The following is a 23,146-nucleotide window of genomic DNA, read 5'->3' as shown; positions in this document are numbered from 1 at the left end:
GAGCATCAGCACTGATGCCACCACTCGGGGGAAAAAAACCTTGGGTCAGGCAGTGTCTTCACTGCTCCGATCTCCACCAGGCCCCAGGATGCTCAGCTAGCTATCACAGAGCTGGCTGCAGCAGATTTCACCCATAGACCTGTCCTGCTCGGTTGCAGGGAGGAGTGGGAAAGTCTCTTCAGACTCTCAAGCTAAACTCACAGTAGCATCCCCCGGGGACACACACCCACAGAGCTCAGGAAGGGTCCAGACTCATCTAGGCCCAGATATTTTGCAGGCAGAGCCCATCTTCCTTGAGAGTGTTGGGAAATCAGGTGTCCCTGCAGGTGCTTCCCCAGACCCAAACTGGGGCAAAGCGCGAGTTGCAGAATTTGCTGGAAATGGCTTCGCTTTTTCTGAGCTCTGAGGCTCAGCCTTGGCGGTGGGAAGAGCGGTTTGCTCTCACCCACTCTGTCGCCTGGGATGGAGAAGGAGCGGTCCGCAGGCCTGATGGCCTCGCTCAAGGAGACGCCTCCGAGGGGACTTGGCAGCCGCCGCTTCTTTTGGGAAGAGGTGTGGCAGCCGGGGTGGGGTGCTGCTGAAGGAGCTCCTCTTCCAAAGAGGCTTGGGGATGCGTTTCCTCTCGCCTTTCCCCTGTTTCCATGGGAACAGCAGCAAGCAGGAGCAGCCGGCTCTGAATTTCCCTGCCGACCGCTCAGGCACCCCCTGCCCAATCCTCCAGGCAGGCTTTGGCTCTGGAGGGTTGCAGCCCCCTCCTCTCAGGTGGGGGATCCCACGCCTCCAAGGAGAGCCCACCGGCGCGTGCGTGCCATGGCAGAGCAAGAGGCACGAGCCCAGGGCTGCCAGGGTTTCTGCCGCAGGGCTCTGGGCTGTTGCATGCACACCAGTAGGCAGCTCCAAATAATTTGCATGAGTTACACATTTCTGCTTTTTATAGTGCTGGGGACTCCTGGAGGAAGTGACCTCAACCAGACCAAAAAGCATCCGCGGGGTGACCGCCCTTCAGGACGAGCTCTGGTTTTCTCTCCAAGAAGGGAATGTCACCCAAAAAGAGCAAAGCAGAAGGGTGGCGGGGAAAAGAAAAAAAAACAGATACGAGTTTGAGTCTTTGCATTTAATAGCCCACAGTGGTTTTTCCTCCAGGGAATTTGTCCATTTGCTTTGGAATTTGTGTTAACTTTGGACTTGTAGATGCTGCGTGCAAGGAGTTGGGCAGCTCGCCCCCAGGCTCGAGGAGCAGCTTCCTTCGGTGTGCCCGTTTGGGGCTTGTTATCCCCTAGGACCAACCCTCAGGAAGCGGGCTGCTGCCACCCCTGTGGAGCCACCCGCACAGAGCCCTGCAGTTTGGCCTCTGCCGGTGGAGTCAGCAGCTACTGGTGAGCCAGAGGCAGGAGGTTTTGTTTCGGACATCGTGGATGCTGCTCCCAGCAGCACGTTTTCTGTGTCTTGGAGGCAACACTGCCAAAGACATCCCTGGCTATACTGGGCTGAGAGGTCCCGAAGAAGTCCTGTGCCCTGCTCCATCAGAAGTTGTACAAGTTCTCAGCCATTTACTGTGGGGAACAGGCAGGTGGCAGGTTTTGACCCTCAGATAGGAACCCGAGGGCATGGCTGTGTTACAAAGAGCACAGGACCCCCCCGAGAATGGCAGAAATGAGGCTGCATGAAGTATACGCCACTTGGAAAGCGAAGCAAGAAGGTCAGCGTTCCGTGTCACCATCACCGGGAGAACCCAGGAGTCCTAATGATAACGCACTGCCCTAAACACTCAACACCTCTTTCTCTTGGGGGCAAAAGATTAAAACATCTTTGCTTTTATATGTGAGAATCCCCCCCCCAGTTATCCCCGTAGGGTTTTGGGATGCTCTGCTGTTAGATCGTGTCAGAGAGCCGGACATTGCTGGGATTGGGCGCACTTCTGACGTGACAAAACAGTTGGAAGAAGTAGGGAGGCTTTTAAGGAGACATGGCAGCTGAAGCAGAGGTGGTGCCTTACTGGGGCGTCGATAGGTTTGTCCTCCAGACACCTCTACCTGCCACCCTGCAGGGACATTAGTTTCTATTCCAAGCAGATGTAAAGCAGTAAGTCGTATTAGTGGTATTCTCCATTCATTTTTCATAGTGTGTTCAGCCAGAAAAGGTCCCAAATTTCGGCCCCTGGTGGGTACAGAAAATAGCCTTTCAGCTCCTGGTTAACTATGTTTTTAGTTGTTACCCATGCAGTAAATTTACATCTCATTTCTGGAAAAATTTTGACAGGGGCTGCATTTTAAACCAGGTGACCTATCCTTGGGCTGGCTTTCGTCGCCTAAATATAAAACTGGATTTTGCACCAAATTTCTGTGGCATTGTATATGTAACATTGGGTTCAGCTTTATTTTGTCCAACAGGCCAACTGTGATCAAATCTTAGTCTTTTGTTTTGAAGCGATGGTTCCTAGCAGTCCGCCTCTTTTTCTCTCTTCAGAAGATGTGTAGCAGAAAATCCCCTTGTGTTGGATGCAGGATTTTCTGAGCTCAGAAACTAATGCCTATCACATTTAGAAATTTCAAGGCTATTTTATGCTGGTTGTCCGAGCCTTCCAGAATGTGTTGCTCCGATTAAATTACTCCTTAATAATGCAATAAGGGGAGTGTGGGTGAAGGAACGTGCCTATTGCTCCAGTTAAACAACATCCCTTTGCCACTGCTGGTCGGCGGGGTTGACTGAGTGGGTTCCACTCGCCTCTGCGGTCGTCGTCCTCAAGAAAATCGGTGCCAATAGTTGCGTTTTCCTCAGCTACCCTCAGACTTCACGTCTGCTGGGAGGAGAGCCAGGCGTGCCCGTTTTTGTCACGGGAAGGAAACCCGTAGGTGTCACTCCTTTGTGACTGGGGAACCAGTTTCTGTTCAGCCTCACTCGGCAGGGGTCTGCATCCCCCTGGGCCGGATGCCAGCGGTCCACAAACGTGCGAAGCCTTAAACCTCGTGAAGTAGGTGGGCTGGCAGCTCCTGCTCCGGGCTGCGTTTCACGGACGGCGATTGCTGTCGTTGGAAACTCCATGATCCCTGCTCTGATCCTTCCTTTTCCAGCAGGCTGGCTGGGTGCAGTTTGGCTGTTTTTCCACCCAGCCCCCGTGAGACTCTATTTCTGCATCACCACAATTATTTGTGAGGCTCCGTAGAGGTTTCTGGCTCAGGTTAAGTCGCTTTCCTCCCTGCAGCAGCCCAGCAGGATACCCAGGGCCCTCCTTCCCGTCGCCCCTGGCAAGCAAAAGCGGATTCAGAGCTGCCCAGATGCCGTTCGACCGTCCCTCAGGGCACCTTGTCCCCTACAGCTCTGGAGCAGCGGCGACCACCCCAAGCGCCTGCAAACTGACCCACATCCTCCCATGGTAAATGTCTCGTTCTGCCTGAGTTTTTTTTGGCCCATCGTCCCCAAAAAGTAACAAGCCGTGGAAACGAATGGCTCAGAGAATTCAGCCTGTCCCTAGTTACGGGCCTGGGAGTCACCTCCCTAAAAGCAGAGAATAGGTTTCCGTTGCAGTTTGCCTTCCCAGCACGGAGCAGTGGGAGCTGACGCATCCTGGGCGGGGGAAGCACGCCGCCCAACTCCCCCCACGGACCTGGGCAGGCCGGGGAGCCGAGGCTGTTGTGGGGCAGGGGCTAAAAGCCCACCGCACGGCGGGCTGCATTGCTTAGGGGCCTCTGCACGGGCTGGGGCTGGTGGCAAGGCCGGCGGTCCCGGGCAACGGCTGCGCTCCCACCTTGGGGAAGGGCTGCGATCCCACCGTCAGCGCGCCGGGACCACCCATGCCCCGGCCATCACGGACTGGTTCACCGCTTATTCGTGGCGCCAGGGCTCCTCTGCCCCTTGCCCTCCGCGTGCCCTGTGCTCCTGCTCAGCGCTTGAGTATTTCCAACAGCCCGCTCGCCCCCACCTCCCCGCCCTGCTGACCCGAGCCAGCCCTCCTGCTCACCCCTCTCTCCCAACATCTGAGCCCGGGCTCCTCGCTTGCTTACAGCAGGGTGGCTCCACCAGGCCTGTTCCCAAATCGCTCTGATGCAAGCGAGGAGAGACACAAGCTCTAATTCAGCCTGGCAGCTGGGAGGTTTAACTCTCCGGAGAGCAGAGCTGAGCTCGCACGGGTAACACCTCTGGGCAGCACCGGTCGCACGGTAGCCACGCAGAGCGCTGCTAGAAGGCGAGGACTGGGCTAGCGGGGGGGGGGGGGCTGCAGGGCTGAGGAAGCAACTCAGGAGTGGAAGTGGGCCCATCCTCCTTTCTGACGGGCCGTATCGGGTCCAGCGCGGCGATGCCGAAGCCCGGGATGCGGCGCTGGCAGCCTCCGTCCCGCGCTCTCTGGCGAGGTGAGCTGCGGGGCGGTTGGGTGAGCCGAGGTTTTTTGTGCTGCCTCGGAGAGTCCCTGCCGGATAAACTGTGCTTAGGGAGTCATGAATAAATGATAGCCCGGTGACGGAGCGCTGCTTTCCACAGCTATTCCGCGGGGAAGGAGCAGCTCGCTTCGGTAAAGCGCTGTGGCCAGGCAGAGGTTATCAGGGCCGCCCCTGGACGTGAGTCTGTCTCTCCACCAGCTATAAAGGGAGCCCCAGGTGACGAGATTTCTCACCTAAGGCACAGTTTCACCAGCTATTTCAGCAGGGTTTTATTATCGGTTCTCCGAGACCATCTGCCATCCCCTCCCCGTTCACAACCGCATCTGCCACCTCCTTTGGGAGAGCTCTGAGCACACGCAGCTGCACACACACATGTAAATAAACGCGCACAGAGGCCTCAGCGGCCACCCATTTGCCGGGATGCGAGCAGCCACTGAGCTGGCAGGAGTGACACAAGGAGGATCTAGTTGGGAATGAGATTTTGTTAAAACATCTGGGGGTCTTGTTCATTCGCTTCGTAAGATCGAGGATTTTTGGTGCATCTTTATATCGACCACGCTCTGCTGGTGGGAGTGAACGCTACGGCCAAGAGAGAGGTGAGTTGGGTGTGATCCCTGTTCAAAGAATTAATTAACCCTCCTCATCTGACTTCCTACCCATCATACACACGGTGAACGACAGAAGGAGCTAGAAACCACGCGGGACTCGGGGCAGCAGCGGGAACGGTGTGTCCTTCTCAGGGAGGGCATCAGCTGGGCAACTTGCCGGCCACTTACCACACGTAGACAAACCCGATCTGACCCGGGTTGTGCGTCCCGGTATTGGTGCAATGGGTCCTGTGATGTTACAGGAGTGCACAGCAGCAGGACAAGAGGACAAGAGGCACCCAGCACAGGCTGCAAGGAGGAAAACTCGGACTGGAAACGATCCCTTACTGCAAAAGCAAGCAGGTTGCCCCAGAGCAGCGTCCTTGGCTTCAGAGCGGTCCTGTGATTTCAGCCAGACTTACCACAAGAGAGCAGCCAGCATTTTCTGGGCTGCTTACCCCAGAAAATAGGTAACCTGAGGAGGACTGGTCTTTTGGAAAGCCTGGCCTCACTTCTGAGCGTTGGATCTTCAAAAGTCATGTTCCTGCTTTACCCTGTTAGGCCAGGAAGCGAAGTGACCCAGTTTGGTGCGCTACAGAGCCGATTTTCTGGCAAATATATGGAACAGCAGTCGGAGGAGAGAGCCTGTTGTCTGTCCTGCAGCTTTCCTTGCTCTCCCTGGGCCTCTGCTCCTGGTCAAGAGCCCAGTGCACGTGGTTTCTGGGCTGAGCTAGAGCTGGAGTCCCAGGGGGAGGTCTGGGTTACTGCTCAGGGCACCCAGAGACATCTCTGGTGTGGAAAACGCAGTGGGAGCGTTCTCAGGTGAGGGTCTGGCACCTTTCTGCTGGGCTCAGGACTCCTGCTGCTGGGGAGGGGGGAAAAAGGCTTCATCTCCAGGGAACGGAGCAGCCCAGTGCTTGTGCGGGACCAAAGCTGTGCGGTGGGCAGTCAGCACGGGGGGAATCCAGCACTAGTCACATTTCCAATAGCTGCTTTTAACAATTTCAGGTAACCTGTGCTCCTCAAACATGAAGGAAGACCACAGCGGGCAACTCAAGTGCCATTATTTTTCCTCAGACCAGACACAGACTGGGCATAAACTCCCTTTCTCCCTCTTTCTCAGCTTCGTCTCACTTATCTCACCCAGTTAACAGCTCGAAGAGCAGCGGAGAATACACTGGTGCCAGGCCCAGCTGCAACTGAGGCAGGCAGAGCTTGGGTTCAAGAAGTTGGGTGCTGAGACTTGGGGTTTCACCGAGGAAATCAGAGCGCCGTAGTGGGGGACAGGCCATCCTCAGGGACACTACCGGGGGTCACAGGTGGCCTGGGGAGCCCTTGCCATGCCCAGGCTCTGCCCCGATGCTCCTGGCAGCCCAGTGGGGTGGGGGAGCCTTGCTGAGCCGGGTTTCTTGCCGCAGAGGTTGTTTTGAGCAGCGCTGGGTCCCTTCGAGCAGCGTGTGTTGACACTGACCTCTAGTGGGAACAGGTCCCTCCCGGCTCAGCTTTTCCCTGCAGTTTTAACCATTTTAAGTGACGCGTCTTAAGGGGGACTGGAAAGAGCCCAGAATCAAGAGTTTCGGTTTTCAAATCCTCAAAAGCAAACCAGCAGATCAAGGTTGGCCGCATGTTATATAGTCCAGAAGTCGCATGGCCGGGCAGAAAAGCTCTCTGTTAGGAAGACAGCGTGAAACAGAGCCCAGGCCTCGCCGAATGAGTGACAGAAGGCCAATAACGGGGCAGAGTGGCCACGTCCATCTTTCAGACATTCCAGTCAAACTCTCCAAAGGGTCAGTAGAAGCCCACCCAGCCAGAAGGGAGATGGGAAGGAGACGGTGCCCGAGCTTCACGTTAGTGGGTGTAGTTGAAGGTCAGAGGAGAGCGTGGCTGGATCTGGATGCCTGTGGGACATACAGCTGGTTGGAATGGGGAGTGCCCAGTGTCCGTAGCTCAGCTGCAGCAGACCACTGCCACACAGCCCTGGGAGAGGAGCAGCCAGCTCGAGAACGTTCCAGGCTCACCTGAGGGAAGCTGCAAGATCCCTAGCTCCAGCTAGCCTCACATCAGCAGCAGGGGGAAGCCACCTCCAGGGGTTGCTTGGTAGCCAGAGGGGTAAACAGCTTGCAGTGGACTGGACTGTAGAGTCCCAAGTGGTGGATCTCCAGTTGCCTCCCTGCAGAGCTGGTCCAGGGCTTATTAGCTTCGGGCTCTGTGCCTTGGCTGATCCACTCCCGGACCAGTGCTAGCGCTGGAAGCAGGCTGCACACCCATATCCCAAAGGACATCACAAGGTAGTCAAGGGGTGACTGCCACTTGCTGCAAAGCCAAGGAGCAGCTGGTTCACAGAAAAGTGAAATCTTTGTGCATGGCTTGTGCTGGTTTGACCAAAGCAGATTTCTCCCCATACCCGATTTTATCCATGCAAAAGTGTGTAAGTAACCGCTCCGTGATGGAGCTGCATCTCTGGTAACCTCTAGTAAGTTACTAGAGAAAATGGCAAAGTCATTTTGGAAGGTATTTGGCGGGTAACCCAGTAGCAGTTGGGTGCAGAAAGCTGAAAGAGTAGAAGTTCTGGGTGGGGGTCCGCAACGTCAGCTGCAGATGCGCATGGAGCTGGGATGCAGCCGCTGCCAGGGTGTGAGAGGGAGCAACACAAATATATGGCCCAGCTCCCTGCCCTGCGTTGGACGGAGCTGAAAGGATGCGGGAGAAGCTCCCTCCCCTTAGCAACTGTCGTCTCGCAGCCAGGCAGGGCCAGGGGCACAACTGGAGATCCTGAAACAGATCCTGAGTGTGGGAGGAAAACTCGTGACTGGAAGTTATCGATCCCTGCCTGCCTCCTGCTGCCCTCGCACCCCAAAACTTCTCTTCCTGCCTGGGTGGAGGCACTTTTGGTGGGTGGCTTGCCTGTGGCAAGGCTGTGGTGAAAGGCCTGGTGGCCAGTGCCGGGGGAGTGAGGCCAAGCTGAGGTGGCAGCTGCAGCACGGGAGGGGGAAATCACTGGTGCTTTGCGTGTGGTTTGTGTGACCTCGGTCCCGTACCCACCACCGAGCTCTCCCCAGGTGAGCTCCCTTGCAGGTGTGCGGCACAGAGAGACCCTTCCCCTCCCACTGGGCTGAACTGGGAAGGTGGGCACCCCGTGGAGGTGAAGGGGCACGTCAAGCGATAAAAGCAACAAGTGAAACCGATGGCAAAGTGTCACCTGTGCTCAGGGCTGTCTTCTGAGGAAAGCCCACTGCTTGGGATACTGGAAGGTAACCAGACGAAGTCTACACAGATCCATGAGGAACGCAACTGGGTAGTTTTGAGGTTGGAAGGGGAGCACTGGGTATTTTTTTGAGGTTGGAAGGAAAGCATTGGAATGCAGCCAGGTCAATCATTCACAGGCAGAGCTGGGCCTTTGTTTGAGCTTCTGTTTTCAGCTTTGATCTCTGTGTCCTGGCTGCTGTTGTGTGACCCACTCTGGCCTTTGGGCTTTCTATTTGCGACCCAGAGAGGTGGTGGGAAGTGCCTGGACACTTGTACAGCCAACTGTGGTGACCGCCTGGCCGTTCCCTGCCAGCCAAGAAGGTGTCGCAGTGGGTGAAACGGGTTAAACCAAACCGCGCACGCGGGAAAAAGCGAACGCCAGCGACATCCACCGCATCGTTTCCCGCAGAGCCCGTGGCTTCAGCCGGCACCTGCACACGCACCGGCACCCCCGCTTTGGCGAGGTCCCTCTCCCACCCCTGGCAAACCCTCCCGCGGTTTAAAGAACCCCAGCAGAGAGGGCAGGCGAGGAGGCAGCTCCGGGACCCACCGGCACGTCCCGCCCGGGGCAGGGCAGCACAGCGCGGCCGCCTCCCCTCCGCGCCCCCCCCCGGCTGCCGCCCCTCGCCCCCGCGGGCCGCGCCCCCGCGGGTGGGTTTGCTCCCTCCTCCGGCCAAAGCGGGTGGGCAGAGGCAGCCCCCACCCCCCTGTTTAGGGGGGTGCAAGGGGGTGCCGGGGCGGAGCGATGGCGGCGGCGGGGGGGGGGAATCCCGGGCAGGCGGGGCCGGGCGCGGCTGAGTCAGTGCGGGCAGAAGGAGGAGGAAGAGGAGGAGGAGGAGGAGGAGGAGGAGGAGCCGCGGCGCCTTAGCCTCCCCGCCGGCCGCCGGTCGCTGGCTTTCCGGCCATGAGCCCCCCGGTACCGGTACCGGGGCCGGGGTCGGGGCCGGGGCCAGGAGGAGGAGGAGGAGGAAGAGGAAGAAGACGCTGAAGGATGTCGCGGGGGGCGGGCGGCGAGTGCCGCAAGGAGGCGGCGGGTTGGGAGGGCGAGGAGGGACAGTGCGACTCGGGCATCGAGTCCCTGCGCTCGCTGCCGGGCGGCAGGGAGACCCCCGCCACCCCCGCCGCCGCCGCCGTGATCCCCGTCGCCGAGGAGCCCCTGGCCGAGGAAACCCCCACCGAGACCCCCACCGAGGAGCGGCTCGACTCCAGCTACGGCTCCGGAGCCCTTCCCGAGCCCCTGCCGGGGCTGCCGGTCGCTTGCCCCGTCGAGGAGCCGCCGCCGCCGCCGCCGCCCCCCGAGGGGCTCAGCCGGCAGCAGCTGGAGGCGCTCACCTACGTTTCGGAGGACGGCGACACGTGAGTGACCGCGGCCCCTGCCCCGGGGGCGAGCGCCGAGCCCCCCCCCAGCAAGCCCCGGGGGCAACTGGCGAGCGCCGAGCCTCCCCCCCCGCCCCCCAGCCAGCCCCGGGCTTGGCCCCCTCGCAGCCGGTCCCTAGAGATAAGCTGGGCTTTATCGGCGGGGGGGGTGGGGGGGTGGGTGTCCCCAGCCCTCTCCGGAGGAGCACCCGTTGAGGGGGGGCTGTGAAAGGCTCCCCGAGCCCCCCTGTCGTGACAGCCTGTCGCCTTGCGGATGCGGGGTTTGGGTGGGTGACCAGTGGGGCATCCAAGTGGGGGTCCAGCGGAGCGAGGAGGGAGAGGCACCCCAGGCACCGTGGCACAGGTCTCCCGCTTGTCTCTGAGGCCGCTGGCAACGACAAGGTGGCAAAACTAGAAGGGGCGCATCAAACCCCCCCCCCCTCCCTCGCCATCTTTTCCCCCCAACCCCCCAGAGAATGCAACTGTTTCCTCCCCGATGGGGAAGGTGAGCAAGACCCAAAAGGAGGTGGGCTGTGCAGGGCGAGACCTTGGGACGGCTGTGTGAGGGCCCCAGATGCTGCTCCACCGAGCAGCCCGAGCGCTATTTGTTCTCCGGTGGAAACGGCCTCGCTCTGCCAACCCGCCCGCACAGCCGCCGCTTTCGGCACGGTCGTGACGCACGCCCCGCTGCGGGGCTGCCCTGCGGGGCCTCTGTGACGGAGACGAGTGTCTCTTTGAGTGCGGGAGGGCTCCCCACATCCGTGATGCCCTCTCAAGAGCAGAGGCATCATGCTGGAGTTGGTTGGTTTGGCTTCTGGTAAGTGCCTTCAGCGAATCGTGCCGCTTTCCTGTCGCACATGCCCTCGACGGAAGGGTTTCGTCACGAGTGTGCACACACAGAGCACAAGCGAAGCGCGCTTACAGCGGAGAAGGGCAAAGCTTTGCCCCAAACCCAGGCTGGCGTCGAATTCTGAGTAATGGTGCAAGAGGAAGAGAAACTTTAAGAGGCACCGACGCGACCAAGCGAACGTCTTCAGTCGTGGGAGCAGCAAAGAGGCTCTGTTGTTGCCTGGCAGAGCACGCCTGGTTCTGAGGCTGAGGATGAGCCAAGAGGCAGCCTGAGTGTTTACTTCCAGGTTAGGAAGGAGCCTGTGCAGCTGCTAATTAGTTCATTAATGCTCGCTGTGGGATCTGCTCCAAGGACTGGCTGGAAGTCTCGTGGCAAGCAAGGTTAGACTAAACCCAGCCTCCCACGCTCCCCAGCCAGGCTCCTGGGTAGTACTTTCTAGTCCTGTCCTATCTACAGGCTGGCTCGGGGGCTCCTAGGCTTGGAGGAGCTTCACCACCTTTCCCAGCGGTAACACTGGAGCCAAGGTGCCCACGGAGAGAGCCAGGGGTCTTTTAAGCAGAGCTGTGGAACTAACGCCTCCGAAAAGTCCATCGCTGCGCGCCCAGGGCTCCCCAGTGGAGCGTGGGAGATGAGCCTGGGAGATGCAGCTGCTCGGAGATGCTTTTGCTGCTTGGGTCCGTCTTCTAAAGTGGATGAGCCCTTTGCTTGTCAGGCTTGCTCGGAGAGACCTAGCACAAGCACCTCATTAACTAGGGACACATTAATCAGCGGTGCCTTGGTTACTGTAGGCAGGAGAGGCTCCCAGAGAGCTCTGCAAAGGGCTGCAGTTGCTCTTCTGTTGTTTTCTCTCGCTCGCAGCGCAGCTCAGAACAGGAAATCTGTAAAACAGCGAGGGAGGGAGTGAAAAGTCTGCTGGTGGTGCAGCTCGTACAGCTCCGGGCTCACCGTGTCCGTGCAGGAACCGGCTTTCCTGGGATCTGCTCCCGCTGCTGGGAAAAAAAAAAAAAAAACCCACCCGATTCTTGTGGTTAGACCGGCAAGGCTGTGGATTTCTGCCTCTGCTATTCCTGTCTCTCCTCCTGACCCTCCGGCAGAGGTAGGCGGCATTTATATTTAGCAACGCTGAACATCCAAAGCTCAGTCGATGCAAATGGGGACTGTGAGCGCCCAGCAACTCGTTGAACGGCTGCTACCAGTTTTGTGTGCAAAAAGTCGGGGCGAATAGCAGAGCTAAAGTCGGTGGAGCAATTGCTCACCCGGTGGCAGAAGGTCCCCAGAGAAAAGGGATCTGATGGCCACAGGCTGCAGCCCTTTCATCCAGCAAGAGAAACCCGTCAACTTCTTTTCATCTCCGTCAGCAGCACATTTCCTTGTGTGCCTTGCTTGAATGTCTGCCACAACACAGCTCCAGGCCGAGAATGAAAATCATACTATCGTTAGATTTCAGAAGACCCGGGCAACGACGCTTTCCTGTAATTGTAATTCTGAAAATACAAAAAGTTCAGGGGTTTTGGCCAAGTAGTTCCTGTTTCCACAGGTGCCCTGGCTGGTACGGAGAGGAGCACCAGGCGTGCGCAAAGGGAGCTGGCAAAAGGCTTGGCTCTCCACCTGACCAAAAATCTTGGTTATCCGCAGCTCCCCTGGGCTCACCCACCCGTGGCACCTCGAGGTGTGCCTGCGAGGGGGCTGTGTTTGTCAGCCTGGTGCCCGTGGGGATGTACAGGAGGTGGAAGCAGAGGCCAGGAGCGTGGGCTTGGGTGGTTGGAGCATCAGCAGGACCCTCCTTGGATCCCTTCTGCCCACCTCTGCGGGAGAGCAGCGTTAACCCAGGCAGGGTGAAGCGACGGGACCGAAACTCTTTCTTCCCGCGCTCCAAATTAGCAGGGGTCCTGCTTCTGCAGGAAGGAAATTGGCCAGCGGGGGAGAGACGTGGGTGTGATGGCCGGTTCAATGTGTGGGTGCTGTCTTCCAAGAATCATTTGCCCAAGCATCAGCCACCCCCGCGCCTCTGCAGTGCCGCAGGGAAGTCAGAGCTGCAGTAATGGGGCACCGGCACATCCGTCCCCGAGACAGCGTGGCAGAGCTGGCGTGGCAGGAGGGGTCAAGGAGGAGGAACAGGGCGACAAGTAGAATGTGGTGGGTGCGCTTTGGGCAGAGAGCAAGCCCTGTGGGCTCAAGCTCATGCAGTCTCCTCCAAGCATCCGTGTCTTCCTTGGGAACCTAGCGGTCTCCTCCAAGCATCCGTGTCTTCCTTGGGAACCAAGAGGTCTCCTCCAAGCATCCGTGTCTTCCTCGTAAACCAGCTCCTTTTATGCTGAACGGAGTCCTTGTGGGATTGCTCCGTGTGGAAGCAAGGAGAGGGGCTTTCCAGCTGCGAGCATGGCTAGCGCTGGGCAGGCGGCTTTATCGCTGTGCCCCGGCCTCCGGACAAGCTCAACCTTTGTTAGGATGCACCGAGGAAACTCCCTCCTTCCCGGCCTCGCACAAGCCCGGTGTCCTGGGAAAGGGGTGGGTGTGGGATCAGCTCCTTCAGGGCGGGATGGAGGGCGGTGGGGTTGCCTGTTGCATTCCAGCACGAGGGAAGACCTCCCCAGTTCGCTTGGGTTTGTGGGAGCCTCTGCCAGCTCTGGAGAGGCAGAGTTGATTCATCAGTGTGGGAAGTTCGGCATGGCTTCCTCTCTCTAGGGCTATATATTCTGTCTGAAACTTAAAAAACACGTTTCCCTTTCTGCCCTGCTATTCCTGGTGGCGCACACGCCAGTTCACACCGTGGGTACCTGACGCCACGGTGATGGGCCCCTTGGGCGGCTTGGGGCGAGCTTGCTCCGGGCCCCCTGGCCGTGGGGCGCCGCAGAAGGCCGTGGGCTGCCCCTCCGCAGGAGGGTGGCCGCCTTCTGCACGGGGCTCCGTCTGCAAAGCAGCGCGGCTCCTCTGTGGGGGTGAAGGTCAGGGGACCCCCAGCTCAATCCCAGCAGGGAGATCTCGACCTCCTTCCGATGGAAAATGGGACCGGAGCGATTTTGGTCAAGTGTGTGTTTCGGGGAGGGAGGGGAGCGGAGGAAGCCTGACTTCCTCCTTCCCCCAGAGACACAAGTGCTGCCCCGTCTGCTGATAAGAAATCACGTGCCAGTGACTTGTGGGCTGGAGATGCCTTCACGAGGGCTTGGGGAGAGTTGGTCGAGTAAAACTGGGGCCCCGCGGGAGCTGGGTGCTGCGTGAGGGTGGCCAAGGGGCCTTCCCCGCCGAGCCCTGGCCTGCGTGGGTGGGCCTCGAGCACGAAGGCTCCTCGAGCGGGGGCCAGGAGCCCCTTCGAACCGTTCGCCAGCCGTAACCCTCCCACCTCGTGTAGCTGCGGGCCAGAGATCTGCCCCGTGCAGGGGGGGACAGGGGTTGTTCCCCACGCCTGCTGCGGTGTGGCCGCTTGCTCTTGCTCGCCCTGCGGAGCAGGGGTGTTGCTGAACCCCCGTAGCCCCGGGTGCCAGCGTGTGTGCCCGGGGGAACGCTCGGTGCGTGGCAGCAAAGGGAAACCGCTGTGAAAGAAGACAAAAAAAGCCGCAGAGGACTGGGGAAGCACAGGTTTAGGAGAAGGCTTAAAGACGTCTGATGCAGAGAGCACGCCTTGGTGCTGGTCGGGCTGGGGGTCCCCCTGCTTGGCTGGGCTGGGCTGGTGCTGGCTGCCCAGCAGCAGGATGGCCGTAGTTCATGGGAAGCAGGGATGCTCTTGGGGTTTTTTTTTTTTTCCAGAGAGGCTTTGGGAAGCTCCTTGCCCAATTGCCTGGGAAGTTCGAGTCCATTCCGGGTTGCTCCCTAGAGGAAAATGAATCCTAACGTGGGGCTGGCCAGAGGGAGAAGAGAACCTGCTGTGTCCAGCTCCCGCTGCGTGGACGCTCAGCTCAGGAGTTTGGTGAGCGGGGGAGGGCTGGGTGCCCCTCCAAGCGAGGGCAGGCAGCTCCGCACGGGCTCCCTTAGGATGCCCCAGAAGTTGCTGGCTGCCACAGGGGTCACACACGTACAGCCTTGGCGTAAGGTGGGTAAGTCCTGGCAGCCCTCTGGGGTTGTGCAGGCAAGAAGAGATTCGATTTTATTTGTTTTCCCCCCCTGTTTGGATGACTTCAGCCTGGCCTGGAGGAAATTTCTTCAAACTTTCCGCCTGCTTAGGTTTGCCTTGGTGCTGGGGAGAGGCACAGGGAACTTCAGCGCAGAGGAAGGGAAAGAACGGCTGGAAATTTCCATGCCCTGGGATGCAGAAGCCTGATGCCAGGCTGCAGCAGATCCGTCGAGGTGGGGAGGGCTTCAGGTCCTTGCGCTCTGCAGGCGGCCTTGGCCCCTGCTGGGAAAGGGTTGAGCTCAGCTAAATTAACAAAGAAAGTTTTGAATTTCGTTGGGTTTGGGTTTTTTCGATACAACGTGGATAAAGGAGGAGTCAGATGTAACTGTGTACAAAGAGAGGCCGTGGGGTCTGAGCTGCTGTGGTTACCGGGTGCCTCGCAGGGAGCTGGCCGGGACGCTCTCTGCACCCCGGAGATGGGAAGCCCCTCTGACAGGGGCAGATGCAGGGCTGAAGGGGGGCCCTGAGAGATCCTAGGCCCATGTCTGGTGCCTCATTAAAAGAAAATCCTGAGGCAGTGAGGATACCTGCGAGGCTGTAAACGATTGCTAGGGCGTGTTGGACGGGCTCTGGCCAAGTCCAGACACTGTCCCCTCGTTAGAGGCTGGTCTGACCTCAAGATATCTCTGTGTGCAGAGAAAATTTAGGAGAACGTATTTGCCTCCTGCTGAATGATAATGGGAATTTGCTTCGTTTGAAATGGAGTAGTCAAGGCCAACGGACCTTTTTGGCTGTTTGCTGCTTTTATTGCAATTATTGCTTCTCAGCCTGTGCCTGAGCCCTCCTGGCATGGCCTGACCTGCTTTCTGGCTTGGCCCATCCCTGCAGGGATGGTAGCGTGGGACAGACCCCTCGTTTGGCAGGCAGCAGTCTGCATGCACCTGAGGTTGAGTGGTTCTGCCATCTTGGACCCACCATCTGCTCAGAAATGGGGCAAAACGCTCAAATGTGTGGGTGCAGAGTCTAGAGGATGTGAGGCACGGCGTGCTGTATGTGGGTGAACAAGGGCAGCTTCGTCTCCCCACCTCCTCCTCCTCCTCTTCCCCCCACCTCACTGAAAAACGAGGCACCCACAGCCCTCTCGCAACGCCTCCCCTGCCCGTCAGCATCCAGCACCCCTCATCCTCCGGCACCCGGACCAGACCCTCTGCAGAGCACCACAGGAAAGGTGGAGGCTGCCTCCCCTGCTCGCCCATCGCTTCCCACCCCTCCCTTTGGTCCCAGGAGCAGCAGGCTGGGAAGGAGCTGCTGCCCAGGCTGGAGATCAGCGGGGGACTGAACCCAACCACTGAAGGGGCTTTGCCCAGGGTGGGAGGGAGAGAAGAAACCTGCAGGGCAGGAGCAGGGGACGTGGGGATGAGCTTGCAGCCAGCTGGGATCCGCTGCGCCCTTGTTGCTGCCAGAGGGCGGGTGGAACAGCTTTATGGAGCAGGGCAGCATCGCACTGGTGTGTGGGGGGAGGAAAGGAGCCGGGCTGGGCTGGTGGAGGGCTGCAGGGCGGGAGGGAGCTGCTCTTGCTGAGCCTGCTGGCAGCGGTTCGTGCTGCTGGCTGAGGAAGCGGTTAGCAGTGCAGGTTACAGGGCTGGAACAGGAGAGCAGGGTAAGCGTGGAATTCCCCTACTGTTTTCCTCCTCCCTCGCTCTCCTCTCGATTGCTGCTGGGGCCGTTTCCTCCCCTGAACAAGTTTCTCTTGTGTGAATTGTTTGCATGATTTCCGACTGCTCCACTCGGCCAAAAGAAGGAGCCGGGAGTGAACTGTTCCTGCTGCAGACAGGGATCTTATCTAGAGAGGGAAAAGAATTCGTCAAAGCAAATTCTAGTGAATGCTGGACCCCTTGTCCTAGGTGCTGCTGGGGTGAGGTGGTGAAAGGAGAGGCTGCTTTGAGGACCAAAGTGTCTTGCTCCACAGATGGGGGGGATCTGCATGGTCAGCCCCTTTTTCTAGAGGCAGAGAAGAGGATAGCCAGAGAACCGGTGGGACTTCATCAGTTCTGCTTGTGTTTCAGAGCTGGGTGTCACCCTTACCCCGTTCTCCTTCCTCCAGCCCTCGGGTGTGGACACTTTTCCTGCCGGGTGCTTGAGGTCACTCAGAAGCCTGGGAGATGGACAGCACTGTGGGAATGGATGCTCTCCCCTGCCTAAACTAGGACCACCTTGGGCATGGCATGCTCAGACCCGGGGACGTCCCCAGGGGTGGCCCTGACCCCGCTGCTCCGGGATCGTTCTCTCTCTGATGACGTGCAGATCTCCTGGTGCCAGGGATGCCCTGTGCCCGCGGGACCTTTGCGATTCAGAGCTCTTGTGCCAGGATGGAGCTGGTGAGCGAGTGGAAAAAGCTGAGAACGAGCCCAGCAGGTTGGCCACGTTTCCCCTGCCCACAGCTCCTCCATCCCCTGCCCTTTCTAAAAACTCCCTGTTGCCCTTTCCAAAAGTCCTCGCTGGGCACCCACCCCCCGCTACTCCGTGGCTGCAGGCAGGAGTGTGGGAAGGGAGGGAGCAGGCAAGGAGAGGAAGGCAGAGGAGGGGCGTGCAGGCAGCCGAGGGAAGGGCAAAGGGTCTGAGCATGGCATGGGGGAGGGCACAGGGCTGTGGCTGGGTGAGGAGGGGTGTCTGGCAGCAAATACTTCTCTCTCCATCGCTGTGCCCTGCAGCAGCCCGTCAGCAGCTGGACCACGGGGCCGCCGTGGCAGAGAGAGAGGTGTAGCCTTGGCTGGAAGAGAGTGGAGCTTGGCAGGGTGCCTGCCCCTCGGGTCTCCTGGGTGCAGGAGGTTTCCCGGAGCCGATCCCGATTCCTGGGTGGCATCCCTGCCCCGTGGCACAGCGTGCCTGGGTGCCCGTGCGCTCTTCGGCGGGCTCTTCCCAGCCCGCTGAGCCTCGCCACGATTCCCCCCCGCCCCCCAAGTCACTCGGGGCTCTTGCAGCCGTTTCAGGAAGCTGAGGGCTGGGCAACGAGGAAAGGAGGGGGGGACGAATGCAGAAATGAAAGCCCAGGAGGAGGTTGCACCCCGGGGTGGAGAAGGGAGGGAGGTGGGGGAAAGCAATCCTTCGAAGCAGGCATAATCCCAGCTTCGAGGTGCTCACCCCCCATCACCTCTGCAGCAGAGATGCCCAAACTGGCTCATCGTCAGCCCAGCCCCAAGCGGCTCGTTGAGCTGCAAAGCCACCCAAGCCGAGAAGAGCGAGAGGTGCTGGCAGCAGCAAAGGGCTGCCCGGGGTGTCCACCTCCCCCCCGGGGTGACAGCCCCACTTGTCCCCATGAGACGGCGCAGCATGGCGTAGGTAGTGGCAGAGGGGCTGGGGGCGGGGAGGGGGGATTCCTGGGGGGTGCGGGGGCTGGCGGCAGCGGGGCACGACCCTGGGCGCCCAGCGTGGCTCTTGGAAAGTGAAAGCAGCAGAGGTTTGAAGTTGAAGCCGAATTGCCTCGGAAAGTCCCCTGTCGGAGCAGTCTTCTTTGCTGCCGTACCTGCAAAAAAGGCAGATCCCACGGCCCCCTCCCGCCTGGGAGCGGGTTTGGAGGAACGGGGGCCGTCCCTGCCAGCGAGCGAGGGACACCCCGGCGCAGGTGCCGCTGTGGGGACCAAGGGCCTGATGAAAAACCCAGCAGGGAATCTCCCTGCCCGGATCGTACCCGGGCTGGGGTCAGCCAGAGCCCCACTGAGGGGAGGGGTATTGTTGCTGCTGGTCCCCCAGTTCTGCCCCTCGCTTCTGCCCCCCCCCCCCACTAGCCTGGCCTGAGCCCCTTGGATGTGCCCTTGGTTTGCCGAGGGGCGGTGGGACGCTGCCCGTGGGGCTGCTTGTCCCCAGCTCGCAGCCCCCTCCCCTGCCCCGGGGAGTGGCAGCAGCGAGGGGGCACCCCGTGGCGGTGCAGAGGCAGATGTGGGTGGCCTCTCCTTCCAGTGGGGAATTTCCTGCCGTGGCATGACCCGGGGTTTCCCCGGGGATGCAGCCTCTCCTGTCAGCCCCTTCCCTGGCGGCAGGGTGAAGAGGAACTGGCCTGCTTTTGCCACCAAAAACGGGGCTCAGCTGAGGGTCCCTGGGGTCCCGGGTGCTGGCTGAACCCTCGGGCAATGCTTGGCAGAAGGTGGATAAAGGACATTTTGGCGACTGGCATCTGGGCTCCTCGGTGCACCCGTGCAGCTGGTGAGAAGCCAGCCCTGGCCCTGCTGCTTTGCTGCAAGGCTTTAGGGCCAGGTCTTGCCGCCTTCCCGCCGGCGGAGGGACGCTGTCCGTCCCCCGCATTGCAGGTGGCATCCCGAAGCTGGGCTGTCTGGTGAGAGCGTTGTCTTGCCAGGGCTGGCACAGCTCTCGCCCTCCATCCCTCATCCCTGCCTGCCTCCAGCAAGCAGCGTTGGAGTGGCAGGAGCCCGCTTCGAACCTGGCTTTCGGGTTGGAGCTGATCCCTGCCGGAGAGAAAAAGCCACCCAGGGGCCCCAGCGCGGCGGTGAGGAGGTGGCAGGAGGCTCAGCTCGCGCCTGCCATGCTCTGCAGAGCGGGAGCTGCTGCCCGCTCCTCGCTGCTGCCCGCCGGGGCTGGGGCTGGCCCGGGGCGGCGGGGGGAGGCTGCCCTGCAGCGTGTGGCCGGCCCCTCTGTGCGGGGTGGCCCAGGAGCACAGCAGGTTGGTGGAGGGGACTGGAAATTCCCTCTCGGCTCTGCCTCCGCGGTGCTCTCGCTTCTGTTCTGACTGTGCAGGGGCCAGCATCAGACCTGGCTGGAAATCAAACCTCTCTTGGGGGACTGTGGGGCTGCTCGGTCACCTCGTGGCCGTGGGGACCACGGTCCTGAGGACCAGGGCTCCTTGATGGCCACCGAGCTCTGACAGCCACACCTCTGGTGTCCCTCTGTGCCAGAGGACTGCGTGCCAGCCCTGCTGTGGGGGAAAGGGAAGGATATGGGGGAGAGAAGAGGACATCAGGGTGGGCCAGCAGACAGGCTGGCACGGGGACTGTGCCAGGCAGGTGATCTTGGAGCAGCGCTGGGCTCCTGCCCGGCGTTGGCTGCCGGCCTTCGTGGAGGGGAAAGCAGAAGTGCGGCGTGCAGCAGCCAGCAGTGGGGAGCTGGAATTCCCCGGACAGCTGCCAGAGCCCAGACCTCCTTCCACAGCCACCAAAGCCGTCCCTTGGGCTCTGTGAAACGCATCCCAGGCTCTTCCGACCTGCACCAGTTGGAAGCCTGGCTTTGGACAGAAGCCCCGTGTGTGCTGTGAGGTCCGAGGGAGGACCCTGCAGGGCTTAGCGGGGACAGGAGGATCCGTTCCCTGGGGGGGATCGGGGTGAAGGACTGCCCTGAGGAGCCTCGGGCCGTATTCTTGCCTTGCCCTGCTGCTGAGCTTCCCCGGGGAGAGGGCAGGATGGAGAAGCCCTGAGCTGGTGGGAAGGGAAGTTTGTTCCTCCATGTGGCGGTGGAGGATCTCTGCTCCTCAGCGTGGCACTCAGGACTTATTTTTCTTCTTTTATTTTCCCTCTCCCGTTCCCTTTATCCCCTCTGTAGGTTGGTTCACCTGGCCATTATCCACTGTGTCCCAGCTGTGGCACTCTGCTGCATCTCTCAGCTGCCCAGGGAGGTGCTGGAGATCCAAAATGATCTTTTCCAGGTATGTGGATGTGACAGGCAGAAGGTGGGAGGAAGGCAGGTGCCGCAGGCTGCTCCCTGGGGGGATGCCCCATCCGTCTGCCTTTTCCCCAGGACCACCCACCTGCTTCCTCCAGAGCGTGGTGAAGGTCCCCTGTGAGCAGCCCCTTTTTTAGGGAGGGGAAGAAGAGCGTGGGAGACACCCTGAGCGAGAGAGGTGTGACAGCTCCCAGCGCCCAAGGGTGAAAGGGTCCTTCACAAAGCCCCAGGACATCGCAGGCAGTCGCAGAGGGTGGAGCAGGCACGGCTTGAATGTGGCAGCGTGGATAACCTGGGAGACTGAGATCTGCCCCCATGGGGGATCCTTGAGCTGGGGGGGGGGGGGGGGGGGGAGGGTGGGCAGCAAGCCATTTGCACCCCCGGGGTGTCTGTCCTGGGGTTAAGCGTGGGGGACACCTGGGGATGGGCTCCTGCGTGGTACCTGCCCGTGCCACCAGGCTGGCTCCTGTAGGCTCATCACGCCTGGTGTCCCACGGGGCATCCCCCCCCCCCCCCTCCCCTTTCCTAATTTCTGCCCCCACCTCCTCTCTAGACCCCGCTGCACCTCGCCGTGTACCTGGAGCAGCCCAGCGTGATCCAGGCGCTGATCCACAAGGGAGTCAACCCCGGGCTGCAGGACCGCAACGGCAACACCCCGCTGCACCTGGCCTGCGAGCAGCAGCGCCTGCGCTGCGCCCAGCAGCTGCTGCAGGGCTCAGCCCTGCCGGGGGGCACGGCCCAGCCCCCCCAGCACGCCCAGGACCTGCAGCTCCAGAACTGGCAAGGTGAGACCTGAGCCCAGTACGGGGCTGGTGGCCAGGTCGGGGTGGAGACGGTGCGTTGGGATCCGGGAGCGCGAGAGCGGGGTCGGGGTTGGCACATCTCTGTTGGTGACCCTCTGTCGGGGTCTGGGCTGACTGTGGCTCCTGCCTCCCCACCCCAGGCTTGGCTTGTCTGCACATCAGCACCTTGAAGGGGAACATCCCGATGATGTCTCTGCTGCTGGAGAGCGGTGCCAACATCGATGTTCGGGTAAGGCTGGGGGCATGGTGAGATGGTGGGTGAGGTTGGGCGCGGTGTGTGGCTCCCTTGGGCGCTCCAGCCTTGAGGCAGGCACTGCTGGGCAGTGGCTTGACCGCCGTGGGGCTTGGAGGCTCTGAATTTTGAGGGAGAAGAGAGGGAAGATCCTTGCAAGGAAGGCTGTTGGGTGCTGGAGGGAGAAGAGAGGGAAGGTCCTTGCAAGGCTGTTGGGTGCTAGAGGGAAAAGAGAGGGAAGGTCCTTGCAAGGCTGTTGGGTGCTGGAGGGAGAAGAGAGGGAAGGTCCTTGCAAGGAAGGCTGTTGGGTGCTGGAGGGAGAAGAGAGGGAAGGTCCTTGCAAGGAAGGCTGTTGGGTGCTGGAGGGAGAAGAGAGGGAAGGTCCTTGCAAGGAAGGCTGTTGGGTGCTGGAGGGAGAAGAGAGGGAAGGTCCTTGCAAGGAAGGCTGTTGGGTGCTGGAGGGAGAAGAGAGGGAAGATCCTTGCAAGGAAGGCTGTTGGGTGCTGGAGGGAGAAGAGAGGGAAGATCCTTGCAGGGCTGTTGGGTGCTATGACTGCAGTCGGGGTGGCGACTGCCCCCTTTGCCACCCTGCCAAGGGGGTGCAGGTGGGTTCTGAGGGGACCCTGCACCCACCCCCCCCCCTTGTGGCCTGCGGGTTGCAGGAGGGCACGAGCGGGAAGACCCCGTTGCACCTGGCCGTGGAGTGCCACAACCGCAGGGCCGTCCAGTTCCTGCTGCGCAGGGGGGCGTACGTGGACGCCCAGATGTACAACGGGTGCACCCCGCTCCACCTGGCCGTGGGCCGCAAGGACGCCGCCATCGCCGCCATCCTCTCGCACTCCGGGGCCGACACCCTGCTGAGGAACATGGAGAACGAGACGGCGCAGGACCTGGCCGACGGCAACGACGACGTGAGTCTGGGCGGGGGCGAGGGAAGGCCTGTGGCTTTGCCAGCGTGGTGGGGGATGCAGGAGTCGGATGATTTGGCGGGGGGGGAGCTCCTAGGAGGAGTTTCTAGCTGTGCCCATCCTCCCCCATAGGGTGCAGGTGTTGGCTCTGGGGGTCCGTGGGTGCCCGTTGCCTCAAGCCCAGCCAGGGTTTCTTGGCGCTTCCCCGGGGAGGTGGGAGGCTGCAGGGCTGCAGGGAGCAGCTCTGGGCCCTTACCCCCAGCTCAGCGGAGACAAGACCCTGGATCCTGACATGTCCACCCCCTTGGCCTTTGCAGCTCCTCGCCTTGCTGCCCTTCGATGACCTGAAGATCTCGGGGAAGCCTGTGGTGTGCTCTGAATGAGCGGCTCGGACTCTCCTTTGGCCCGTTGGGCTGCCTCCTCGCTCTGCGCTGCCGCTCTGGTGCCTGCTGGGACCTTGCCTGCCTGCGGCTCCGTGGGAGCAGAGCCACTTTGGGAGACTCATCCTTCCCGTCTCCTCTTTGGAAGCGTTTTATTTGCCTTAGGCTGCCTTCCCAGAGGGAAGAAGGTGGCACTATGAGCACTACACAGGGGAGGCTTTTCTTTTAGTATTTGTACCCAGCAGCAGGACTGAATTTCCCCACGCTGCCACGGGTCTGACTTGGGGGGGGTCTCCAGCTTACCCAGGGAAGGAGCAGAAGGGGACTCCTTTTCACACTGTACGGTGGATGGGGCATCCTCTGGCACCCCCAAACGCCATCAGAATGAAGTGTGGGCTGAGGAGACTTGACACTTACTCGAATAAACATTTGTTCTTGCCGGGCACCTGAGGTCTCATGTGATCTAACACCCCCCGCCCTGCACTCCCACGCAGCATCAGGAGGCTGAGTGGGCTGCAGGGGCTTCCCCAGCCTGCCCGCTCCCCTCGGCCCCTTTGCACGGCAGAAGGTGAGTGGGAGCGCAGGGGCTTCCCCACTCACAGAGCCTTCGGAAAGGCTGCTCGAGGCCGGGGCTGGGGGATCCCAGCCCGGTGCTCCATTCCCATGCTCTGGCTCCGGGGCTGAAGAAAGAGC

At 60.5% G+C, this 23,146-nt stretch overlaps 1 protein-coding gene across 2 annotated transcripts; it reads left to right on the top strand.

Annotated features, from left to right (window-relative positions):
* The first annotated feature begins 9,200 nt into the window (after positions 1 to 9,200).
* NFKBIE (NFKB inhibitor epsilon) lies at positions 9,201 to 22,898 on the top strand. 2 transcript variants are annotated; one of them, XM_086460551.1, is made up of 7 exons: positions 9,201 to 9,341; positions 9,375 to 9,565; positions 20,011 to 20,113; positions 20,684 to 20,915; positions 21,074 to 21,162; positions 21,828 to 22,076; positions 22,391 to 22,898. In XM_086460551.1, the coding sequence occupies exons 1-7, from the start codon at positions 9,201 to 9,203 to the stop codon at positions 22,454 to 22,456; spliced, it is 1,071 nt and encodes a 356-aa protein (XP_086316677.1). In that variant the 3' UTR covers positions 22,457 to 22,898. The 2 variants fall into 2 exon arrangements, with proteins under 2 accessions (XP_086316677.1, XP_086316676.1); XM_086460550.1 differs by having other exon boundaries at positions 9,201 to 9,565.
* The last annotated feature ends 248 nt before the right edge of the window (positions 22,899 to 23,146 follow it).

This window comes from Leptosomus discolor, chromosome 2, assembly GCF_034619465.1.
Source record: "Leptosomus discolor isolate bLepDis1 chromosome 2, bLepDis1.hap2, whole genome shotgun sequence".
NCBI lineage: Eukaryota > Metazoa > Chordata > Aves > Leptosomiformes > Leptosomidae > Leptosomus > Leptosomus discolor.
This window is presented reverse-complemented; position numbering and strand designations above follow the sequence as displayed.

Excerpts from the sequence above, each read along its gene's own strand:
- NFKBIE (XM_086460550.1), top strand. The coding sequence starts at position 9,201 with ATGTCGCGGGGGGCGGGCGGCGAGTGCCGCAAGGAGGCGGCGGGTTGG. Across the intron at positions 9,566-20,010 it reads GTTTCGGAGGACGGCGACAC|GTTGGTTCACCTGGCCATTA; the intron begins GTGAGTGACCGC and ends TCCCCTCTGTAG. Across the intron at positions 21,163-21,827 it reads GTGCCAACATCGATGTTCGG|GAGGGCACGAGCGGGAAGAC; the intron begins GTAAGGCTGGGG and ends TGCGGGTTGCAG.